The sequence below is a fragment of the Aquarana catesbeiana genome, linkage group LG02 (assembly GCF_042186555.1).
Source record: "Aquarana catesbeiana isolate 2022-GZ linkage group LG02, ASM4218655v1, whole genome shotgun sequence".
Lineage (NCBI taxonomy): Eukaryota > Metazoa > Chordata > Amphibia > Anura > Ranidae > Aquarana > Aquarana catesbeiana.
In genome coordinates, this window is record NC_133325.1 from 651845340 (window position 1) to 651864853 (window position 19514).

A 19514-nucleotide genomic window follows, 5' to 3' on the forward strand; every position below is an offset into this window, starting at 1 on the left:
CCCCGGGGACCACCAGTGATGACGTAGGCTATTTCAATTTTACCATCCTTGTTATAACTGCTTCCACACTGGTCTTTGATCCAGTTTTTTTAGATCAACTATCAATAAACTTGTTTACCATTGCTATTGAGCAATCCATCTGACATTGATTAACCCATTGAGCGCTGACCTTTTCTTTATCGTACATCATGGAACACAGAGCCATAGTTATTAACTTAATGGGTATATAGGCACCTTCAGGTGATGGACACTGGTATACCCAATACAGGAAGTTCACTCCCTATATAACCCCTCCTCCTTCCAGGAGTACCTCAGTTTTTTCGCCAGTGTTTAAGGTGTTGGTCACGAGTGAAGATATGCTCAGAAGAGCTCCAAGCTGGAGGGATCCCTGCTGGATTTAAACAGCCTCCATAGACCAGATCCATCCAAAGTGCCACTGAGGCCAAGGTGGATGGTACCCGGGCCTCGCTTAAGAAGGAGGTTTTTGCCTGTAACTCCTCTCTTTGTAGGGCTGGACTTTTTTGGTCATGCTACATTACTTAAAGTTTTTCCTGAGGGGTGCTATACAGGTCCAAGGGAGTGGAACCCCTATAATAGGGACCCGATCCATGAAGGTTTGCTAGATGCAGCCCTCAGTGATGGGTGAAGTTTGGATCTGTCTGTTACAGCAGTATCCTGCAGCAAAAAGTCCACCTATGCTTTTTCCTTACATAAGTAAAATGTTGTCATGCCTAAAGTCTTCACTAGAGGGAGTAAATGCATACCTTAGTACATTGCCTCTCAGTCAGCTCAGAAGTCCCAGCTAAACAGCACGTGTGTGGTCTCAGCAAGCCAGGGGGATCCTCATCCAGAACATTTCCCCCCTGGGGGGAGGGAGGTACAACTGTAGCTTGTATCCCCCCTCCCGGCTGGTGCAGCAGCAGCTTTTCATTTAGAGTTTATTCTTCTCTTCCCCACAGAACGTTATTAAACTTCCTGCCTCCCAGCCCTTCCTTGCCGCCCCTCTCGTTCAAGGAGCGTATCAATGCCGTCTGCGTGGACTAGGGCTAATTAAAACAGAGGTGGGGACGTTGATTGGCGGAGGGGTGTGGCTTACCGGCGTGGCGCCGTGTGTGGGACGTAAGTACACGAGGAGCACATGGTGCAGACGCTCACAGCTGCAGCGAACACACAGGACACAAGAGCGCTGGGGGCACGTAAGGGATGCAGGCATTGCCAGTAAAGGAAATAACATTGATAACAACTAAAACTGTTTTATTAGCATTGTCTTTTGCTAAACTATTTTGCTCAGCATGTTGTGCATTTATTTAGTGCCTCTGTTTTTTTTGTGCTCAGCACTATGGTTCCCAAAAAAGACACACCTCAAAGGTACCAAAAATTCCACCCCCAGGCGCTGGGAACTCCAGTCGTGTATCCACACTGTCATCCTCGCCTGAGATACCAGATATGGCAAGCCAGGGTGAGTCATTGGGACCAATTGGTGGTGCAACTGCTTCTCACATTTCAGCCACTGTATACGTGACTGAAGATGCTTTTTCCTCCGCCCTGCAGGGCCTAGAAGGAAAATTAGCGACTTTAATGGTATCCGCTAACCAAAAGGATAGGAAGCGTGTTGGATCCCCCTCCCCCACCTCAGACCCCTTACCAAGGGAACAGTGGGGAGAGGATGAGGGATTACCCTCAGGTGATCAGGAAAAAGGGCAAACCGATTACTCCTCTGCGGAGGAAACAAAGGTAGATGAACCTTTTTCAGCCTCGCAATCTGAGAAATTGCTGATACAATCTCTTACAGAGATGGTTTGTGCCTCTTTCAAGCTACCTCTAGCAGAGTCAGCTGAAGGTACCAGCAATTGACACTGCGATTTCCAGTGTGAGTAATAGTCTAACTTGTCCATTAGACAATGCACAAATGCTTAAAGATCCAACTGATAAAAGATTAGAATTTCTGTAAAAATCCTCTTTTTCTTTGGCAGGTGCGGTTATTCAGCCTGCAGTTGCGGCAATAGGCATCTGTCAGTCCTTCAGGGACCAGTTTAGACAGGCCCTTAAAGAGGTCCCTGCACAACAGGCCCGTGATTTGTCCGAACTACCAAAGGCGCTATGTTTTGCCATAGACGCCATGAAAGATTCTATTCACCAGGCATCCCGCCTTGCGCTTGTACTAGTACACATGCGTAGGACCCTGTGGTTAAAAAATTGGTCAGCCGAAGCACCTTGCAAAAGTCTTCTGACTAGTTTCCCTTTTCATGGGGATCGACTATTTGGGGAGGATTTGGACAAATACATCCAAACGATTTCTAGTGGGAAGAGTACTCTTTTGCCAGTCAAAAGAAAGTATAAACGTTCTTCATTTAAATGGGCTTTCCCCTGCGCCAGGGGCATCCGCCTCTAGGCCGTGGCAACGGCCTCCACCGTCAGACTCTAGAGGAAAGCCTCAGGGTCAGGCCCAGGCACAGAAGAAGACCTAGGGCCGAAAATCTGCAAAGCAGAATACTAAAGCCTCATTATGAAGAAGCGCCCCCCCCCCCCCCCCCCCTGCCAGAGTGGGGGGAAGACTTCAGCAATACTCAGAAGTCTGGCAAGAGGAAATTCGGGACAGATGGGTCATCTCCACGGTGTCTCTAGGATACAAACTAGAATTTCGGGAGTTTCCACCTTCTCGTTTTCTGAGATCAAACATTCCCAAAGATCCAGGGAAAAGGCAATCTCTGTTTCAGGCATTAGACCGATTACTAACTTAGGGGATGATCATACAGATCCCCACAAAAGAGCAAGGTTTGGGATTTTATTCAAACCTCTTTATGGTACCAAAACCGAATGGAGATGTCAGACCCATTTTAGATCTAAAGAATCTAAATAAGTTCCTGAAGATCCGCTCCTTTCCCACGGAGTCAATCAGGTCAGTAGTTTCTATCCTACAAGGAGGAGAACTTCTGGCTTCTGATTATCAACATCAGGGATGCGTATCTGCATATCCCTATATTTCCCGCTCGCCAAAGGTTTTTGCGGTTTGAAGTAGAACAGCAGCACTTTCAGTTTGTAGCCTTGCCCTTTGGTCTAGCCACCGCACCCCGGGTGTTCACAAAAGTACTGGCCCCACCTCTAGCCAGGTTAAGGGCACGGGGCATAACAGTCTTGGCATACCTAGACCTTCTATTGCTAATAGACTAATCGGTGGCTCGTTTGGAGCAAAGTGTACGCATTACAACCAATTACATGAAACTTCTGGGTTGGATTCTCAACCTAGAGAAGTCTTCCTTAAAACTGCCTCTGGCAAAAATCAACTCCATAAGAGAGTTGGTGCGGATGGTCAGGTTGAAAGGAGATGCCTCCATTCGCCTTTGCATGAGGTTGTTAGGAAAGATGGTGGCTTCATTCAAAGCCATTCCCTATGCCCAGTTCCATTCGAGACTGTTGCAAAACAGTATTCTATCTGCTTGGAACAAAACGATCCAAGCTTTAGACTTGCCAATGCGGCTGTCCCCAAGGGTGTCCCAAAGCCTCAGTTGGTGGTTACTAACCCAGAATCTGCTGAAAGGAAAATCCTTCAGACCATTTAACTGGACGCCAGCCATTCAGACTGGGGAGCAGTACTAGAGAAGACAACTGTCCAGGGACAGTGGTCAAGAACCGAAAGAGCCTTGCCCATCAATATCCTAGAGATTCGGGCAGTGCGTCAGGATCCAATCAGACAATGCTACAGCGGAGGCCTATATCAATCACCAAGGGGGCACCAAGAGTCTTGGAGCGTAGACAGAGGTGAACCATATTCTAACTTGGGCAGAGAGGAATGTTCCGTGCCTGTCGGCAGTCTTCATTCCGGGAGTAGAGAATTGGCAGGCGGACTACCTGAGTCGCCAGCAGTTATTCCCAGGGGAATGGTCTCTTCACCCCAACATTTTTTTGGCTGTTTGCCAAAGATGGGGGACTCCGGATGTAGATCTTCTAGCGTCCAGTTTCAACGTTAAGTTAGTCAACTTTGTGCCCAGGACAAGGGATCCACTCGCATACAGAACAGATGCGTTGGTGACCCCGTGGGATCAGTTCTCACTGATCTATGCATTTCCCCCCTATTCTGTTTTAGCTTTATCGGTCTTATTTCGAAGACCGCTTGCTACACATTCTTTAGTCCAGGGTTTTATGCAAGGGGTGATGCAGATTAATCCGCCAGTTAGATCACCTTTGAACCCTTGGGACTTGAACTTAGTTTTGTCAGTGTTACAAAAACAGCCATTTGAACTGATACAGCATATTCCCTTAGTCCTTCTGACTAGGGATGAGCCGAACACCCCCCTGTTCGGTTCGCACCAGAACATGCGAACAGGAAAAAAGTTTGTTCGAACACGTGAACACCGTTAAAGTCTATGGGACACGAACATGAATAATTAAAAGTGCTAATTTTAAAGGCTTATATGCAAGTTATTGTCATAAAAAGTGTTTGGGGACCTGGGTCCTGCCGCAGGGGACATGGATCAATGCAAAAAAAAGTTTTAAAAACGGCCAGTTTTTTGGGAGCAGTGATTTTAATAATGCTTAAAGTGAAACAATAAAAGTGTAATATCCCTTTAAATTTCGTACCTGGGGGGTGTCTATAGTATGCCTGTAAAGGGGCGCATGTTTTCCGTGTTTAGAACAGTCTGACAGCAAAATGACATTTCGAAGGAAAAAAAGTCATTTACAGTAAAACTAATCGCGGCTATTAATGCATTGCCGGTCCGACAATACACATAGAAGTTCATTGATAAAAACGGCATGGGTATTCCCCACAGGGGAACCCCGAACCAAAATTTAAAAAAAAAAATGATGTGGGGGGTCCCCCTAAATTCCATACCAGGCCCTTCAGGTCTGGTATGGATTTTAAGGGGAACCCCGCGCCAAAATTAAAAAAAAAAAAAAAACGACGTGGGGTCCCCCCAAAAATCTATACCAGACCCTTATCCGAGCACGCAACCTGGCAGGCCACAGGAAAAGAGGGAGGACGAGAGAGCACCCCCTCCCGAACCGTACCAGGCCACATGCCCTCAACATTGGGAGGGTGCTTTGGGGTAGCCCCCCAAAACACCTTGTCCCCATGTTGATGAGGACAAGGCCCTCATCCCCACAACCCTGGCCGGTGGTTGTGGGGGTCTACGGGCGGGGGGCTTATCGGAATCTGGAAGCCCCCTTTAACAAGGGGACCCCCAGATCCCGGCCCTCCCCCCTGTGTGAAATAGTAAGGGGGTACAAAAGTACCCCCACCATTTCACTAAAAAACTGTCAAAATGTTAAAAATGATAGGACAGTTTTTGACAATTCCTTTATTTAAATGCTTCTGGTATGAATTTTTGGGGGGGCCCAGGCCATTTTTTTTGTAAATTTTGGCACGGGGTTCCCTTTAATATCTATACCAGACCTGAAGTGACGGGTATGGAATTTAGGGGGACCCCCAACGTCTTTTTTTTTTTTTTTTTTTTTTTTAAATTTTGGTGCGGAGTTCCCCTGTGGGGAATTCCCATGCTGTTTTTATCAATGAACTTCTATGTGTATTGTCGGACCGGCAATGCATTAATAGCCGCAAGTAGTTTTAAATGACTTTTTTTCCTTTTGAAATGTCATTTTGCTGTCAGACTGGTCTAAACAGTCTGAGTCTGAGTTCGACTCGAACTCGAAGATCGTCCCTACTTCTGACCAGGAAGCTGATGTTCTTGGTTGCTATATCCTCAGCAAGGATGGTTTCGTAATTGGCTGCTCTTTCTTGTAAAGAGCCTTACTAGATTCGTCCAGATTTTTTGCCAAAAGTGGTCTCGGGTTTTCACCTGAACCAAGATATTGTCCTGCCATCATTTTTTCCAAAACCGTGTTCCAGGGAAGAAAAGTCACTACTTTGTCTTGATGTGGTGAGAGCGGTCAAAGTCTATTTAAAGACGACTGCTCAGATTCGGAAGACTGATGTCTTATTTATTCTGCCAGAGGGTCCTAAGAAAGGAGAGGCAGCATTGAAATCCACTGTCGCTAAGTGGATTAGGCAAGTTATAATTCAGACTTATGATTTAAGGGATAAGATTCCCCCTTTCCAAGTCAAAGCGCACTCTACCAGATCGGTTAGTGCTTCTTGGGCAGTGCGTTACCAGGCCTCCATGGCTCAGATCTGTAAGGCCGCAACTTGGTTTTAAGTACATACATTCAATTTTATCAGGTGGATGTAAGGAGGCATGAGGATATCGCCTTCGGGCGCAGTGTGCTGCAGGCAGTCTCTCCCTCCCCTCAAATAGCATTGCTATGGGATGTCCCATTAAGTTGATAACTATGGCTCTGTGTCCCATGATGTACAATAAAGAAAATAGTATTTTTATAACAGCTTACCTGTAAAATCCTTTTCTTGGAGTACATCATGGGACACAGAGGTCCCTCCCCTCTTTTTTGGGATTTAGGTATTTTGCTTTGCTACAAAAACTGAGGTACTCCTGGAAGGAGGAAGGGTTATATAGGGAGTGAACATCCTGTATTGGGTATACCAGTGTCCATCACCTGAAGGTGCCTAATATACCCATTAAGTTAATAACTATGGCTCTGTGCCCCATGATGGTACTCCAAGGAAAGGATTTTACAGGTAAGCTGTTATAAAAATCCTATTTTTTTTTTTTTTTTTTTTTGCTTTGTATGAGCCTTAGAATAACTTTTACCTATAAGTTACTATATTTTATTATTAATGAGTAGGGATGAGCTTCGAGTTCGAGTCGAACTCATGTTCTACTCGAACATTGGCTGTTCGCAAGTTCGCCGAACAGCGAACAATTTGGGGTGTTCGCGGCAAATTCGAATGCCGCGGAACACTCTTTAAAAGTCTATGGGAGAAATCAAAAGTGCTAATTTTAAAGGCTTATATGCAAGTTATTGTCATAAAAAGTGTTTGGGGACCCGGGTCCTGCCCCAGGGGACATGGATCAATGCAAAAAAAAGTTTTAAAAACGGACGTTTTTTCAGGAACAGTGATTTTATTAATGCTTAAAGTCAAACAATAAAAGTGTAATATCCCTTTAAATTTCGTACCTGGGGGGTGTCTATAGTATGCCTGTAAAGGGGCGCATGTTTCCTGTGTTTAGAACAGTCTGACAGCAAAATGACATTTGGAAGGAAAAAACTCATTTAAAACTACCCGCGGCTATTGCATTGCCGACAATACACATAGAAGTTCATTGATAAAAACGGCATGGGAATTCCCCACAGGGCAACCCCGAACCAAAATAAAAAAAAAAAAAATGATGTGGGGGTCCCCCTAAATTCCATACAAGGCCCTTCAGGTCTGGTATGGATATTAAGGGGAACCCCAGCCAAAATTTAAAAAAAAAATTGACGTGGGGTTCCCCCTAAATTCCATACCAGACCCTTCAGGTCTGGTATGGATTTTAAGGGGAACCCCGCGCAAAAAAAAAAAAAAAAAAAACGGCGTGGGGTCCCCCCAAAAATCCATACCAGACCCTTATCCGAGCACGCAACCTGGCAGGCCGCAGGAAAAGAGGGGGGGACGAGAGTGCGGCCCCCCCCCCTCCTGAACTGTACCAGGCCACATGCCCTCAACATTGGGAGGGTGCTTTGGGGTAGCCCCCCAAAACACCTTGTCCCCATGTTGATGAAGACAAGGGCCTCATCCCCACAACCCTGGCCGGTGGTTGTGGGGGTCTGCGGGCGGGGGGCTTATCGGAATCTGGAAGCCCCCTTTAACAAGGGGACCCCCAGATCCCGGCCCCCCCCGTGTGAAATGGTAAGGGGGTACTTACCCCTACCATTTCACTAAAAAACTGTCAAAAATGTTAAAAATGACAAGAGACAGTTTTTGACAATTCCTTTATTTAAATGCTTCTTCTTTCTTCCTTCATCTTCTTCTGGTTCTTCTGGCTCTTCTGGTTCTTCCTCCGGCGTTCTCGTCCAGCATCTTCTCCGCGGCGTCTTCTATCTTCTTCTCCTCGGGCCGCTCCGCATCCATGGCATGAGGGGGGAGGCTCCCGCTCTTCTCTTCATCTTCTTCTCTTCTTCATCTTCTTCTTCATCTTCTTCTTCTTCTTCTCTTCTTCCTTCTTCTCTTCTTCATGTCTTCTCCGGGCCGCTCCGCAGCCATGCTGTGGCATGGAGGGAGGCTCCCGCTGTGTGACGGCGTCTCTTCGTCTGACGGTTCTTAAATAACGGGGGGCGGGGCCATCCGGTGACCCCGCCCCCCTCTGACGCACGGTGACTTGAGGGACTTCCCTGTGACGTCACGGGGAATGCCACAGGGAAGTCCCGGCATGTCACCGTGCGTCAGAGGGGGGTGGGGTCACCGGGTGGCCCCGCCCCCCGTTATTTAAGAACCGTCAGATGAAGAGACGCCGTCACACAGCGGGAGCCTCCCTCCATGCCACAGCATGGCTGCGGAGCGGCCCGGAGAAGACATGAAGAAGAGAAGAAGGAAGAAGAGAAGAAGATGAAGAAGAGAAGAAGATGAAGAGAAGAGCGGGAGCCTCCCCCCTCATGCCATGGGTGCGGAGCGGCCCGAGGAGAAGAAGATAGAAGACGCCGCGGAGAAGATGCTGGACGAGAACGCCGGAGGAAGAACCAGAAGAGCCAGAAGAACCAGAAGAAGATGAAGGAAGAAAGAAGAAGCATTTAAATAAAGGAATAGTCAAAAACTGTCTCTTGTCATTTTTAACATTTTTGACAGTTTTTTAGTGAAATGGTAGGGGTAAGTACCCCCTTACCATTTCACACAGGGGGGGGGCCGGGATCTGGGGGTCCCCTTGTTAAAGGGGGCTTCCAGATTCCGATAAGCCCCCCGCCCGCAGACCCCCACAACCACCGGCCAGGGTTGTGGGGATGAGGCCCTTGTCTTCATCAACATGGGGACAAGGTGTTTTGGGGGGCTACCCCAAAGCACCCTCCCAATGTTGAGGGCATGTGGCCTGGTACGGTTCAGGAGGGGGGGGGGGCCGCACTCTCGTCCCCCCCTCTTTTCCTGTGGCCTGCCAGGTTGCGTGCTCGGATAAGGGTCTGGTATGGATTTTTAGGGTGACCCCACGCCGTTTTTTTTTTTTTTTTTTTTTTTGGCGCGGGGTTCCCCTTAAAATCCATACCAGACCTGAAGGGTCTGGTATGGAATTTAGGGGGAACCCCACGTCAATTTTTTTTTTTTAATTTTGGCTGGGGTTCCCCTTAATATCCATACCAGACCTGAAGGGCCTTGTATGGAATTTAGGGGGACTCCCACATCATTTTTTTTTTTTAATTTTGGTTCGGGGTTGCCCTGTGGGGAATTCCCATGCCGTTTTTATCAATGAACTTCTATGTGTATTGTCGGCAATGCAATAGCCGCGGTAGTTTTAAATGTGTTTTTTCCTTCAAAATGTCACTTTGCTGTCAGACTGTTCTAAACACGGGAAACATGCGCCCCTTTACAGGCATACTATAGACACCCCCCAGGTATGAAATTTAAAGGGATATTACACTTTTATTGTTTGACTTTAAGCATTATTAAAATCACTGCTCCTGAAAAAACGGCCGTTTTTAAAACTTTTTTTGCATTGATCCATGTCCCCTGGGGCAGGACCCAGGTCCCCAAACACTTTTATTGACAATAACTTGCATATTAGCCTTTAAAATTAGCACTTTTGATTATTCATGTTCGTGTCCCATAGACTTTAACGGCGTTCGCGTGTTCGAACGAATTTTTTTCCTGTTCGCATGTTCTGGTGCGAACCGAACAGGGGGGTGTTCGGCTCATCCCTATTAATGAGGCTTTGTCATCCAAAAAAGACTTTTCTTGTAACTAGGAACAAAGAACTCATATAATTATCTTGTTGCAGTGACATATGAAAATCTAAGAGATGCCCCACCTGGATTCTATCCCAGACTCGGTCTGATTGGATTTGCTGGAATTGTTGGCTTATTTTTTGCAAGAGGTCAGTATATGATCAGTTGAGTGAAATTTACGCTGTTTTGCAAACATTGAATTAATAAAGATTGGCACAGGCATTAGTTCTGCACAAATATGAAGATGACTCTATACATAATTAAAGCTGTATTAAACCCAAAAACAAAAATCTAATATAGTGCAGCTAACCAGTCATTAGATGTGGTGGCTGCATTAGTTTGTTTTGTTTTTTGCTTTTTTTAGCCTTTTCTCCCTCTGTTTTCACCTGGTGAGCTGGCCACTAGCTCACCTCCTGTATTAGGCTAGGCTCACACATGTCCGGTGCAAATATCCCCTCAGTTTTCACTGCGAATTTCCAAAGCAGCTGTGCAGCGGTGTAGTTGCGATTTAGATGCAGTTAAGATGCAAGTTTTTGGAGCCAGCGTCTTTAACATTAGCTGGTTGTTAAGGAGCAGGCCGGGAAACCGGCCGCCGCGTTCTTAACAATGAATGACTCATCAGCTGTCAGCGGGATTTCCCACTGACAACTGAATGTAAATTTAAAAAATCATTGGCGGTAATAAAAAATTGTGAAAAAATGGCGTGGGGGGTCCCCTCCCGCCCCCCCCAATCTATACCAGGCCCTTTCGGGTCTAGTATGGATTTTGAGGGGAACCCCCACGCCAAAGTTTTTTTTTTTTTTAAATGCCGTGGGGTCCCCTCCCAAAATCCATACTAGACCCTTATGGGAGCATGCAGCCTGGCAGGATGCCAGGAGAGCGCCCCCTCTTCTGAATCATACCAGGCCACATCCACATGCCCTCAACACAGGGGGTGATTTGCGGCAGGGGGGCTCAAGGGCCTGATGTGGGGGGTCTGCGGGCAGGGGGCTTATCGGAATCTGGAAGTCCAGATGCCTAGACCGCCTGCTGGCTCAGTCACTCAGCGAGCCGCTGGGAAACTGAGCCATCCACTCCTACCCCCTCCACAGCCCCGTACTCCAGTGAGCGCTGGAGGGGCAGGGCAGAGAGCCAGTGCCTGACAATCACTGGCTTTCTGCAGGCTGAAGACCGAGAATTGAGCGATCAGTAGTGTTTGATCGCTCTATTCTCGGTCTTAGAGGCGGGTGGGTGACAGCCATCTAGGTGAGTATGATTGTTTGATTTTTTTTTTTTTTTTTTTTTTTTTAAAAGCCACACTTCTCTTTGAAGAGTGAGATGATAAACAGGAAGGCTTCTGCACGTTCATGTGCACAAAGCTTTCTTTTTTTTTTTTTTCCCCCCAACCAGCTCAGCATAGATGTCACTCATACAGATTTTTTTTTTCTTATTCCACATGGACTTGACTGTTAAAACATGGGAACACGTTAAACTGAGTTTTTTTTTTTTTTTATTGCCTGCAGGTATGTTATGTGGTCAGACAGTGCTTGGCAGAAGGAAGGGACAGCTCAAAATATTATGGACGAGCAACTCCTATTTAGGCCCCTTTCACACTGGGGCAGTTTGCAGGCGTTATTGCGCTAAAAATACCGCCTGCAAACCACCCCAAAACAGCCTCCGCTGTTTGTTCAGTGTGAAAGCCCGAGGGCTTTCACACTGAAGCGGTGCGCTGGCAGGAGAAGAAAAAATCTCCTGTCAGCCGCATCTTTGGAGCGGTGAAGGAGCGGTGTATTCATCGCTCCTAAACCGCTCCTGCCCATTGAAATCAATGGGACAGCGCGGCTATAGCCACGCTATACGAGTGAATTTAACCCTTTTTCAGCCGCCAGCGGGGGGTTTAAACCGCACCGCTAGCGGCCGAATACCGCGGTAAAACAGTGCTAAAAATAGCGCTGTTTTACCGCCGACGCCCCCTACCGCCCCAGTGTGAAAGGGGCCTAATATTTAGAAATATTCTTTAAAACCGCTTTCTAGAGGCGCTGCTTTTTAGTGCCCAACATTGCACAGCTGTAATATCTGGAATACTTAAAAGCCTGGTGATCTAAAATCTGTTCCAGCCAATTCTGTGCAGAATGCTGGATTTGGAGTTGCCGTAAAGCGGTGTTCCACCCGCAAATTTTTATTTTTATTTTTTTAAAAGTCAGCAGCTACAAACACTGTAGCTGTTGACTTTTAATAAGGACACTTACCTGTCCAGGGAGCCCACGATGTCGCCCCCCCCCCCCCCCCCCCAAAGACATCTGGGGGGTTCGCTGAAGAAGTGGATATGACGTCCTGCCCCGCGGATCAGATGGATCAGAAGTATAGGCTGTACTTCATAAAAAGGTAAGTTAGAAGAAAAAAAAAAATTAACTAGCCAAAAATGAGGGGTGGAGAGGTGGTTTTTCATTTAAGACCACCTCTCAAAAGGGGGTCGAACTCCGCTTTAATGACTCTTTCATCAGCTCGCTAATCAAGTCCCAGTGTCTCTAAACTCAGTGCTTCTTACAGGTCATACCAATATATGATTAGATGTTTGAATAGAAATATTAGTGGCCTCTTGTACTGGATTGCCTTTGCACTCACTTGTTTTTTCAGTGTGTTTAACTCTGTTTGCCAATAGGTTCAAGAATAAAGAAAATAATATATCCTCTCGGATTCATGGGAATTGGTGCCTCTCTCTATTACCCCCAACAGGCAGCTACAATTGCAAAGGTATTACACCATAATTCAGTGTGTGTGTGTGTGTATATATGTATATGTGTGTGTGTATGTGTGTATATATATATGTATATATATATATATATATATATATATATATATATATATATATATATATATATATATATATATATATATATATATATATATATTACACACAGTATCTCACAAAACTGAGTACACCCCTCACATTTTTGTGACTATCTTTTCATGTGACAACACTGAAGAAATGACACTTTGCTACCATGTAAAGTAGTGAGTGTACAGCTTGTATAACAATGTAAATTTGCTGACCCCTCAAAATAACTCAACACACAGCCATTAATGTCTAAACCGCTGGCAACAAAAGTGAGTACACCCCTAAGTGAAAATGTCCAAATTGGGCACAAAGTGTCAATATTTTGTGTGGCCACCATTCTTTTCCAGCACTGCCTTAACCCTTTTGGGCATGGAGTTCACCAGAGCTTCACAGGTTGCAACTGGAGTCCTCTTCCATGACGACGTTACAGAGCTGGTGGATGTTAGAGACCTTGTGCTCCTCTACCTTCTGTTTGAGGATACCCCACACATGCTCAATAAGGTTTAGGTCTTCTGGAGACATGCTTGGCCATTCAATCACCTTTACCGTCAGCTTCTTTAGCAAGGCAGTGGTTGTCTTGGAGGTGTGTTTTGGGTCATTATCATGTTGGAATACTGCCCTGCGGCCCAGTCTCCGAAGGGAGGGGATCATGCTCTGCTTCAGTATGTCACAGTACATGTTGGCATTGATGGTTCCCTCAATGAACTGTAGCTCCCCAGTGCCAGCTGCACTCATGCAGCCCCAGACCATGACACTGTCACCACCATGCTTGAATGTAGGCAAGACACACTTGTCTTTGTACACCTCACCTGGTGCCTGCCACACACGCTTGACACCATCTGAACCAAATAAGTGTATCTTGGTCTCATCAGACCACAGGACATGATTCCAGTAATCCATGTCCTTAGTCTGCTTGTCTTCAGCAAACTGTTTGCGGGCTTTCTTGTGCATCAGCTTTAGAAGAGGCTTCCTTCTGGGACGACAGCCATGCAGACCAATTTGATGCAGTGTGCTGCGTATGGTCTGAGCACTGACAGGCTGACCCCCCCCACGCCTTCAACCTCTGCTGCAATGCTGGCAGCCCTCTTTCGTCTATTTCCCAAAGACAACCTCGGGATATGACACTGAACACGTGCACTCAACTTCTTTGGTTAACCACGGCGAGGCCTGTTCTGAGTGGAACCTGTCCTGTTAAACCACTGTATGGTCTTGACCACCATGCTGCAGCTCCGTTTCGGTGTCTTAGCAATCTTCTTATAGCCTCCAGCTGTTGCAAAACTACAAGTCTCATCATGCCTCTGGGTGTCATGCTTGTGGCTGTCAGAGTCTTGCTATGCATCATGGGAATTGTAGTTCTGCAACAGCTGGAGGTCCGCTAATTGCATATCCCTGGCCTAGGCCATCTTTATGTAGAGCAACAATTCTTTTTTTCAGATCCTCAGAGCATTCTTTGCCATGAGGTGCCATGTTGAACTTCCAGTGACCAGTATGAGAGAGTGAGAGCGATAACACCAAATTTAACACACCTGCTCCTTGTAACTGAGACCTTGTAACACTAATGAGTCACATCACACCGGGGAGCGAAAATGGCTAATTGGGCCCAATTTGGACATTTTCACTTAGGGGTGTACTCACTTTTGTTGCCAGCGGTTTAGACATTAATGGGTGTGTGTCCAGTTATTTTGAGGGGACAGCAAATTTACACTGTTATACAAGCTGTACACTCACTACTTTAAATTGTAGCAAAGTGTAATTTCTTCAGTGTTTTCACATGAAAAGTTAGAATAAAATATTTACAAAAATGTGAGGGGTGTACTTACTGTTGTGAGATTTTGTGTGTGTATATGTATGTATGTATGTATATATGTATATATATATATATATATATACTGTATATATTGGGCTAGTGTTTTGTTTCATAGTACTATTGCAATATGTTCTCTTGTGACTTTCTACCTTTTCTAAACCCATTTTGGCATTTTACCAGCAACACACGGATCTTGTCACAGCAACAGGAACTATGTATTTAGTGTGGTATGATTATATAGGTACAGAATACTACATGACATTCATAACAATGTACTACTAAAGTGCATTGTGAGTAGAGCAATAAAGGAGCTTCGGGGCAAAGTGCACAGTGTTACTTACCAGAGTCAACTAAATGGCTACACTTGTGCTTTTCTGTTAAGCAAGGCAAGGGTAGGCAACCTTTTGAGCAGTCTGCCAAAAAATGTTTTCAAAGAAATTGAGCGTGCCGATTTGACAACAAAAAAAATGTTAACTTCACACTCTCAATCACAAAAAGGATTTTTTATAAAGTAAATGCTGTAAACTACTTGAGTAAAAGTGTCTAACATCCTGCACTCTCATGTCTTAGATCAGCCCCAATTCCTAAACCTCCAGTCTTCAGATCAGCCCCAATTCCTGCACCTTCGCACCTCAGTTCGAATGTGCCCCCTGCAAATCTGCCCCCTCACTGTCCTCCACTGCTCATCTGTCCCCTCACTGTAACCCCCTGTGCATCTGCCCCACCACTGTAACCCCCTGCTCATCTGCCCCACCACTGTAACCCCCTGCTCATCTGCCCCACCACTGTAACCCCCTGCTCATCTGCCCCACCACTGTAACCCCCTGCTCATCTGCCCCACCATTGTACTACCCTGTTTTTTTGTCCCACCGCTGTAACCCCCCTTTCTCATCTGCCCCACCACTGTATCTCCCTGCACATCTGCTCCACCGCTGTACCCCCATGCTCTTCTGTCTCATCGCTGAACCACCTTCTCACCTGTTTTAACACTGAACCCATCTGCTCTTCTGCCCCACCACTGTAACCCCCTGCTTATCTGTCCCATCAATGTACCTCATTTCTCCTCTTCCCCGCCACTGTACCCCCCTGCACATCTGATGCCCCGCCTCTGTACCCCCTGCTCTTCTGCCCCACCAATGTAACCTCTGCTCACCTGTCCCACTAATGCACCTCCCTTTCACATCCCTTTCCCAACACTGAATCTCCCCTGCTTATGTTTTCCACCACTGTAACCCCTTTCTCATCTGGCACAACACTGAACCCCCCCCCCCTGCGTAGAACAAATGAAGCTGGATAGCCGCACTCCAAAATATTCACCTTTTATTGGACGTAAAAACAGAGCATCCATGGGCAAAGTACAGACTAACAAGCATAGTTATCGCTATCACTGTTCTGTACTGTGCTCTTCTGTCTCACCGCTGAGCCCACCTGCTCATCGCTTCCACCACTGTAACCCCCTTTCTCATCTGCCCCACCACTGTACCTCCTGCACATCTGTCCCACCTCTGTACCCTGCTGATTTTCTGCTCCACCTCTGTAACCCCCTGCTCATCTGTCTCACCAATGTACCTCTTTTCTCCTCTGCCCTGCCACTGTACCCCTCTGCACAACTGCCCCATCTCTGTACCCCCCTGCTCTTCTGCCCCACCATCATACCCTCCTGCTCATCTGCACCACCGCTGTACCCTCCCACTCATCTGCTCCACTGCTGTACCCTCTTCTCATCTATAATATTAGCGATATGCAGAGTGTTGCAAGGACACCTCTAACTGTCCTGGCACACTCATCCCCGCTGATCCACCTCTTGCATCCAGCCCACGTGCTTGTATGTGATGTCACATACAAGCATCTGGAATGGATGCGCAATGATGAGCTCAGGTCAGGGGCATTTTCTGAAAGCAGTGGGCCTGTGTGCAAGGTCGGGCCCCCGCAGCAGAGAAAAGGTGCGGCGCTGAGTACCACAGCAAAATTGGGTGTGATTTTCATTACACTGAATACTGGCTGTGGCTTAAAGGGACACAGAGTGCAAGGGTTCAGTAGTAAGTGACGCAAAGTTTAGGGGACAGGTGTAAGTGACGCAGAGTTCAAAGATTGGGAGTAGGTGATATAGAGGTTGGTAGTAAGTAAGTAGTAGATGACGCAGAGCTGAAGGGTCAGTAGTAACACACACACACACACACACACACACACGTCCATTCATGCGGCTTTCCCCAACAACATTGAATATATAATTTTTTTATTTTTTTTTTTCTTTCAACAAAGTTCCCAGAAGCTCAACAGTAACTCCACAAACTGTCTCCTGGTTGTGGTTTTCTTTTCTCAATCAGGGAAATCCCTTCTTTCTCACATTGGTAGTGGCAACCAAGTGAGTCATCTTCCTCCAGATGGTGGGTGGGGCTAGCAGGACTGTGATTGGCTTTGGCAGTGGCCAATCACAGTCCTCCTCTTCCTGAAAACAGGCACCGCCCCCCAGCAGAACTGCACCCAATATCTTCCCCATCACAAGAGCTGATGATCGCAGCTACAGCAAAGTTAGATAACCAATCAACGTTTCCCATCGTTTACAATGTGTGGGGGCACAGTGCGTTCCCCCCCAGTGCAGGTGCGGCATGGGGAATTGTGAGATTGGAATGCATTAGCGTCTGACACTTCCCTGCACTGCTGTGCTGTTAGGGAAGGAGTCACGTGTCGGCAAAAGAGGCTTTGCGTGCCGGGGGTTGCCTACCCCTGACCTAGGTCAATGTCTGTTTTTTTATTTAATGGAGAATATTTTCTGTAACTGAATATTTCTTGTAACATGAAATACATACAGCAACAGTGGTTCTTTTATATCCTAGTGTCATTTTGTAACCATTTGTCGCTTTGCTTTCTATTGCTGTGTGTGCGCGATTTCATTTAGGCTTCAATCACAGAGCTGCCATGTTTGTTTGTTTTTTTGCTCTTTTACAGTGTTGGAACCTCCTTGTTAGGCACAGATCATCACTTCCAGAGTCTAATATACCTAAACTACATCATTCCAAATTATTTTAGCCATCTTTAAAAACACAACAGCACAGCATGATGCAATGCATTGCGATGACAATCATTTTGAATAGCATGCCAACATAACATGTCTACATGCACTTGCACTGCAGCACATCACATTGCATAATGTATGCTGTACATTGTGTTTAAAAAAATTTAGAGCGATTATATCTGTGTTGGGGGCCCTTTGAAAATGAATAGGTTGCAGGAATGAAGCACGCTGCAGCACACAATTCATAGTGGTGCGTGTGTTACCTCGATGCAAGCTGGTATGAACAAGCCCTAAAAGTTGTTATTCTTTTGTTTTTTCTTGTCGATTGAGGGACGCAGAAATTCAGATACCCTTGATATCCAGGAGGTTTTGTATATTGGCAAACAAAAAACAGTGACCAGCCCACTATAACCCCTCCTACTCCCAGCATACCTTAATTTTTCCTAGTGTCCTAGGAGGATGGCAAAATGTCCAGTGTGGATGAGACCTGAGTGTTTTGTTGTTGTTACCCAAGCCTCAGTTGGATTGCTTTTGGACGTTCCAACAGTTGCTGAATTCCTGTATCCCTCAGTTAACTGAGAAAGAAAATGGGATATTTTGTACTTACCATAAAATCAATTTCTTGGAGTTCATTAAAACGGTTGTAAACCGTGGCTGTTGTAAAAAAAAGCACCTGCAAGGCAATGGTATAATGTGCTAGTATGCATCACATACTAGCACATTATGAAATACTCACCTTGGAACTAAGTCCTCCAGAGCTGTACTGTCACTGCTGAGAGGACAGACATCTTCCCCTGGTATTTCTTCCGGGTTTTTGCGTTCAGTTCCACCACGAAGCTCTGAAGTTCTAGCAATGTATGCAGGACCTTCAGAGTGCATGCGCCGGTGATGTAACTGGCTGCATGCAGGGTGAATATCTCCTAAATGGTGCACGTTTAGGAAACATTCATTTTACCTACAGGTAAGCCTTATTATAGGCTTACCTGTAGGTAAAAATGACCAAGTGGGGATTACTGCTGCTTTAAGGGACACAGGTCCCAATCCTCTGTGGCATCCTGGGTGTAGGAGGGTTATACCGGGTTTTTTGTTTGCCAGTGTCCAAATAATCCCGTAGGAGGCAGTATAACAGAACAGTCTCTTAATTCTTGTGTCCCAAAATGGACTCGGAGGAAAAGGATTTTTATGGTAAGTGCAAATTCCCAGTTTTTTTGTTTTTGTTTTACAAATATTAATTTAATACATGACAAAGGCATCCTAGAGCACTATGGGCTAGCTAAAGAGATAGCATAGCAGATGCCTTCTGTTTCAGTGCTCCATTCATATGTTTTTGGGGTTTTTTTGTTTTTTTTTTTAATTTATGACCTTACAGCACATGTAAACACTTTCTAAATTACGTTTAGTTTGATAAAGCACTGTGTATAAAAAAATTGGTAAAAAAATTATCATCCTTTGATGGATCTCTGTGCTACATAGTTACATACCAACAAAGTCTGGGGAATGCCCAGGAAAAAACCAAAGCCTACTTTCCACCAGCTTGCAGACAACCAAATTGACCTGTCTAACAGTACGCGTTAAAAACAGGGGTTTAGTCCACAAGCATTTGCAAACGCATGCGTGAGCCACAGAGCCACGTCACAGCACCCTTGTATCTGTGGTTCTAACACTAAACTATGAGTGTCCCCAAAGTGGAGGCACATGCATTTTAATTGATAAATGAGAGCAGGTGGACTGAAAGGGAGCCTACCCCTCCTTAAAGGTACAGGAGCACACCAAACACCCAGCAATAGCACAATGGCTGCAAAGGTGCTGGTGCATTGCTGGACCAATACAAACACGCATGGGTTGTCTGCAAGCTGGTGGTAAGTAGGCTTTGGTTTTTTCCTGGGCATTCCCCAAACTTTGTTGGTACCTGTTTTAGCCTTCCAATGCCGCTTACTGCAATAGCCAGCTGTACATAATTACATAGTCTGGTTGAAAAAGACACAAGTCCATCCAGTTCAAACCAGTTCAACTGTGCCGTTTATTTCCTCCAGCCACTTCCCATCTACATGCATGCACTATAGCAACTGCTACAGGTCATTCTTTATGGCAGGTTTTCTTTGTAAACAGTAGAA

General features: G+C 45.9%; 1 protein-coding gene across 1 annotated transcript in view; it reads left to right on the plus strand.

The window, feature by feature from the left end:
• APOO (apolipoprotein O) overlaps positions 1-19514 on the plus strand; it is a 128048-nt gene that overhangs the window by 67649 nt on the left and 40885 nt on the right. Inside the window, exons 5-6 of the mRNA XM_073616513.1 lie at positions 9813-9908; positions 12401-12492. Coding sequence (XP_073472614.1) covers positions 9813-9908; positions 12401-12492 — 188 coding nt within the window. The remainder of the gene's footprint in view (positions 1-9812; positions 9909-12400; positions 12493-19514) is intronic.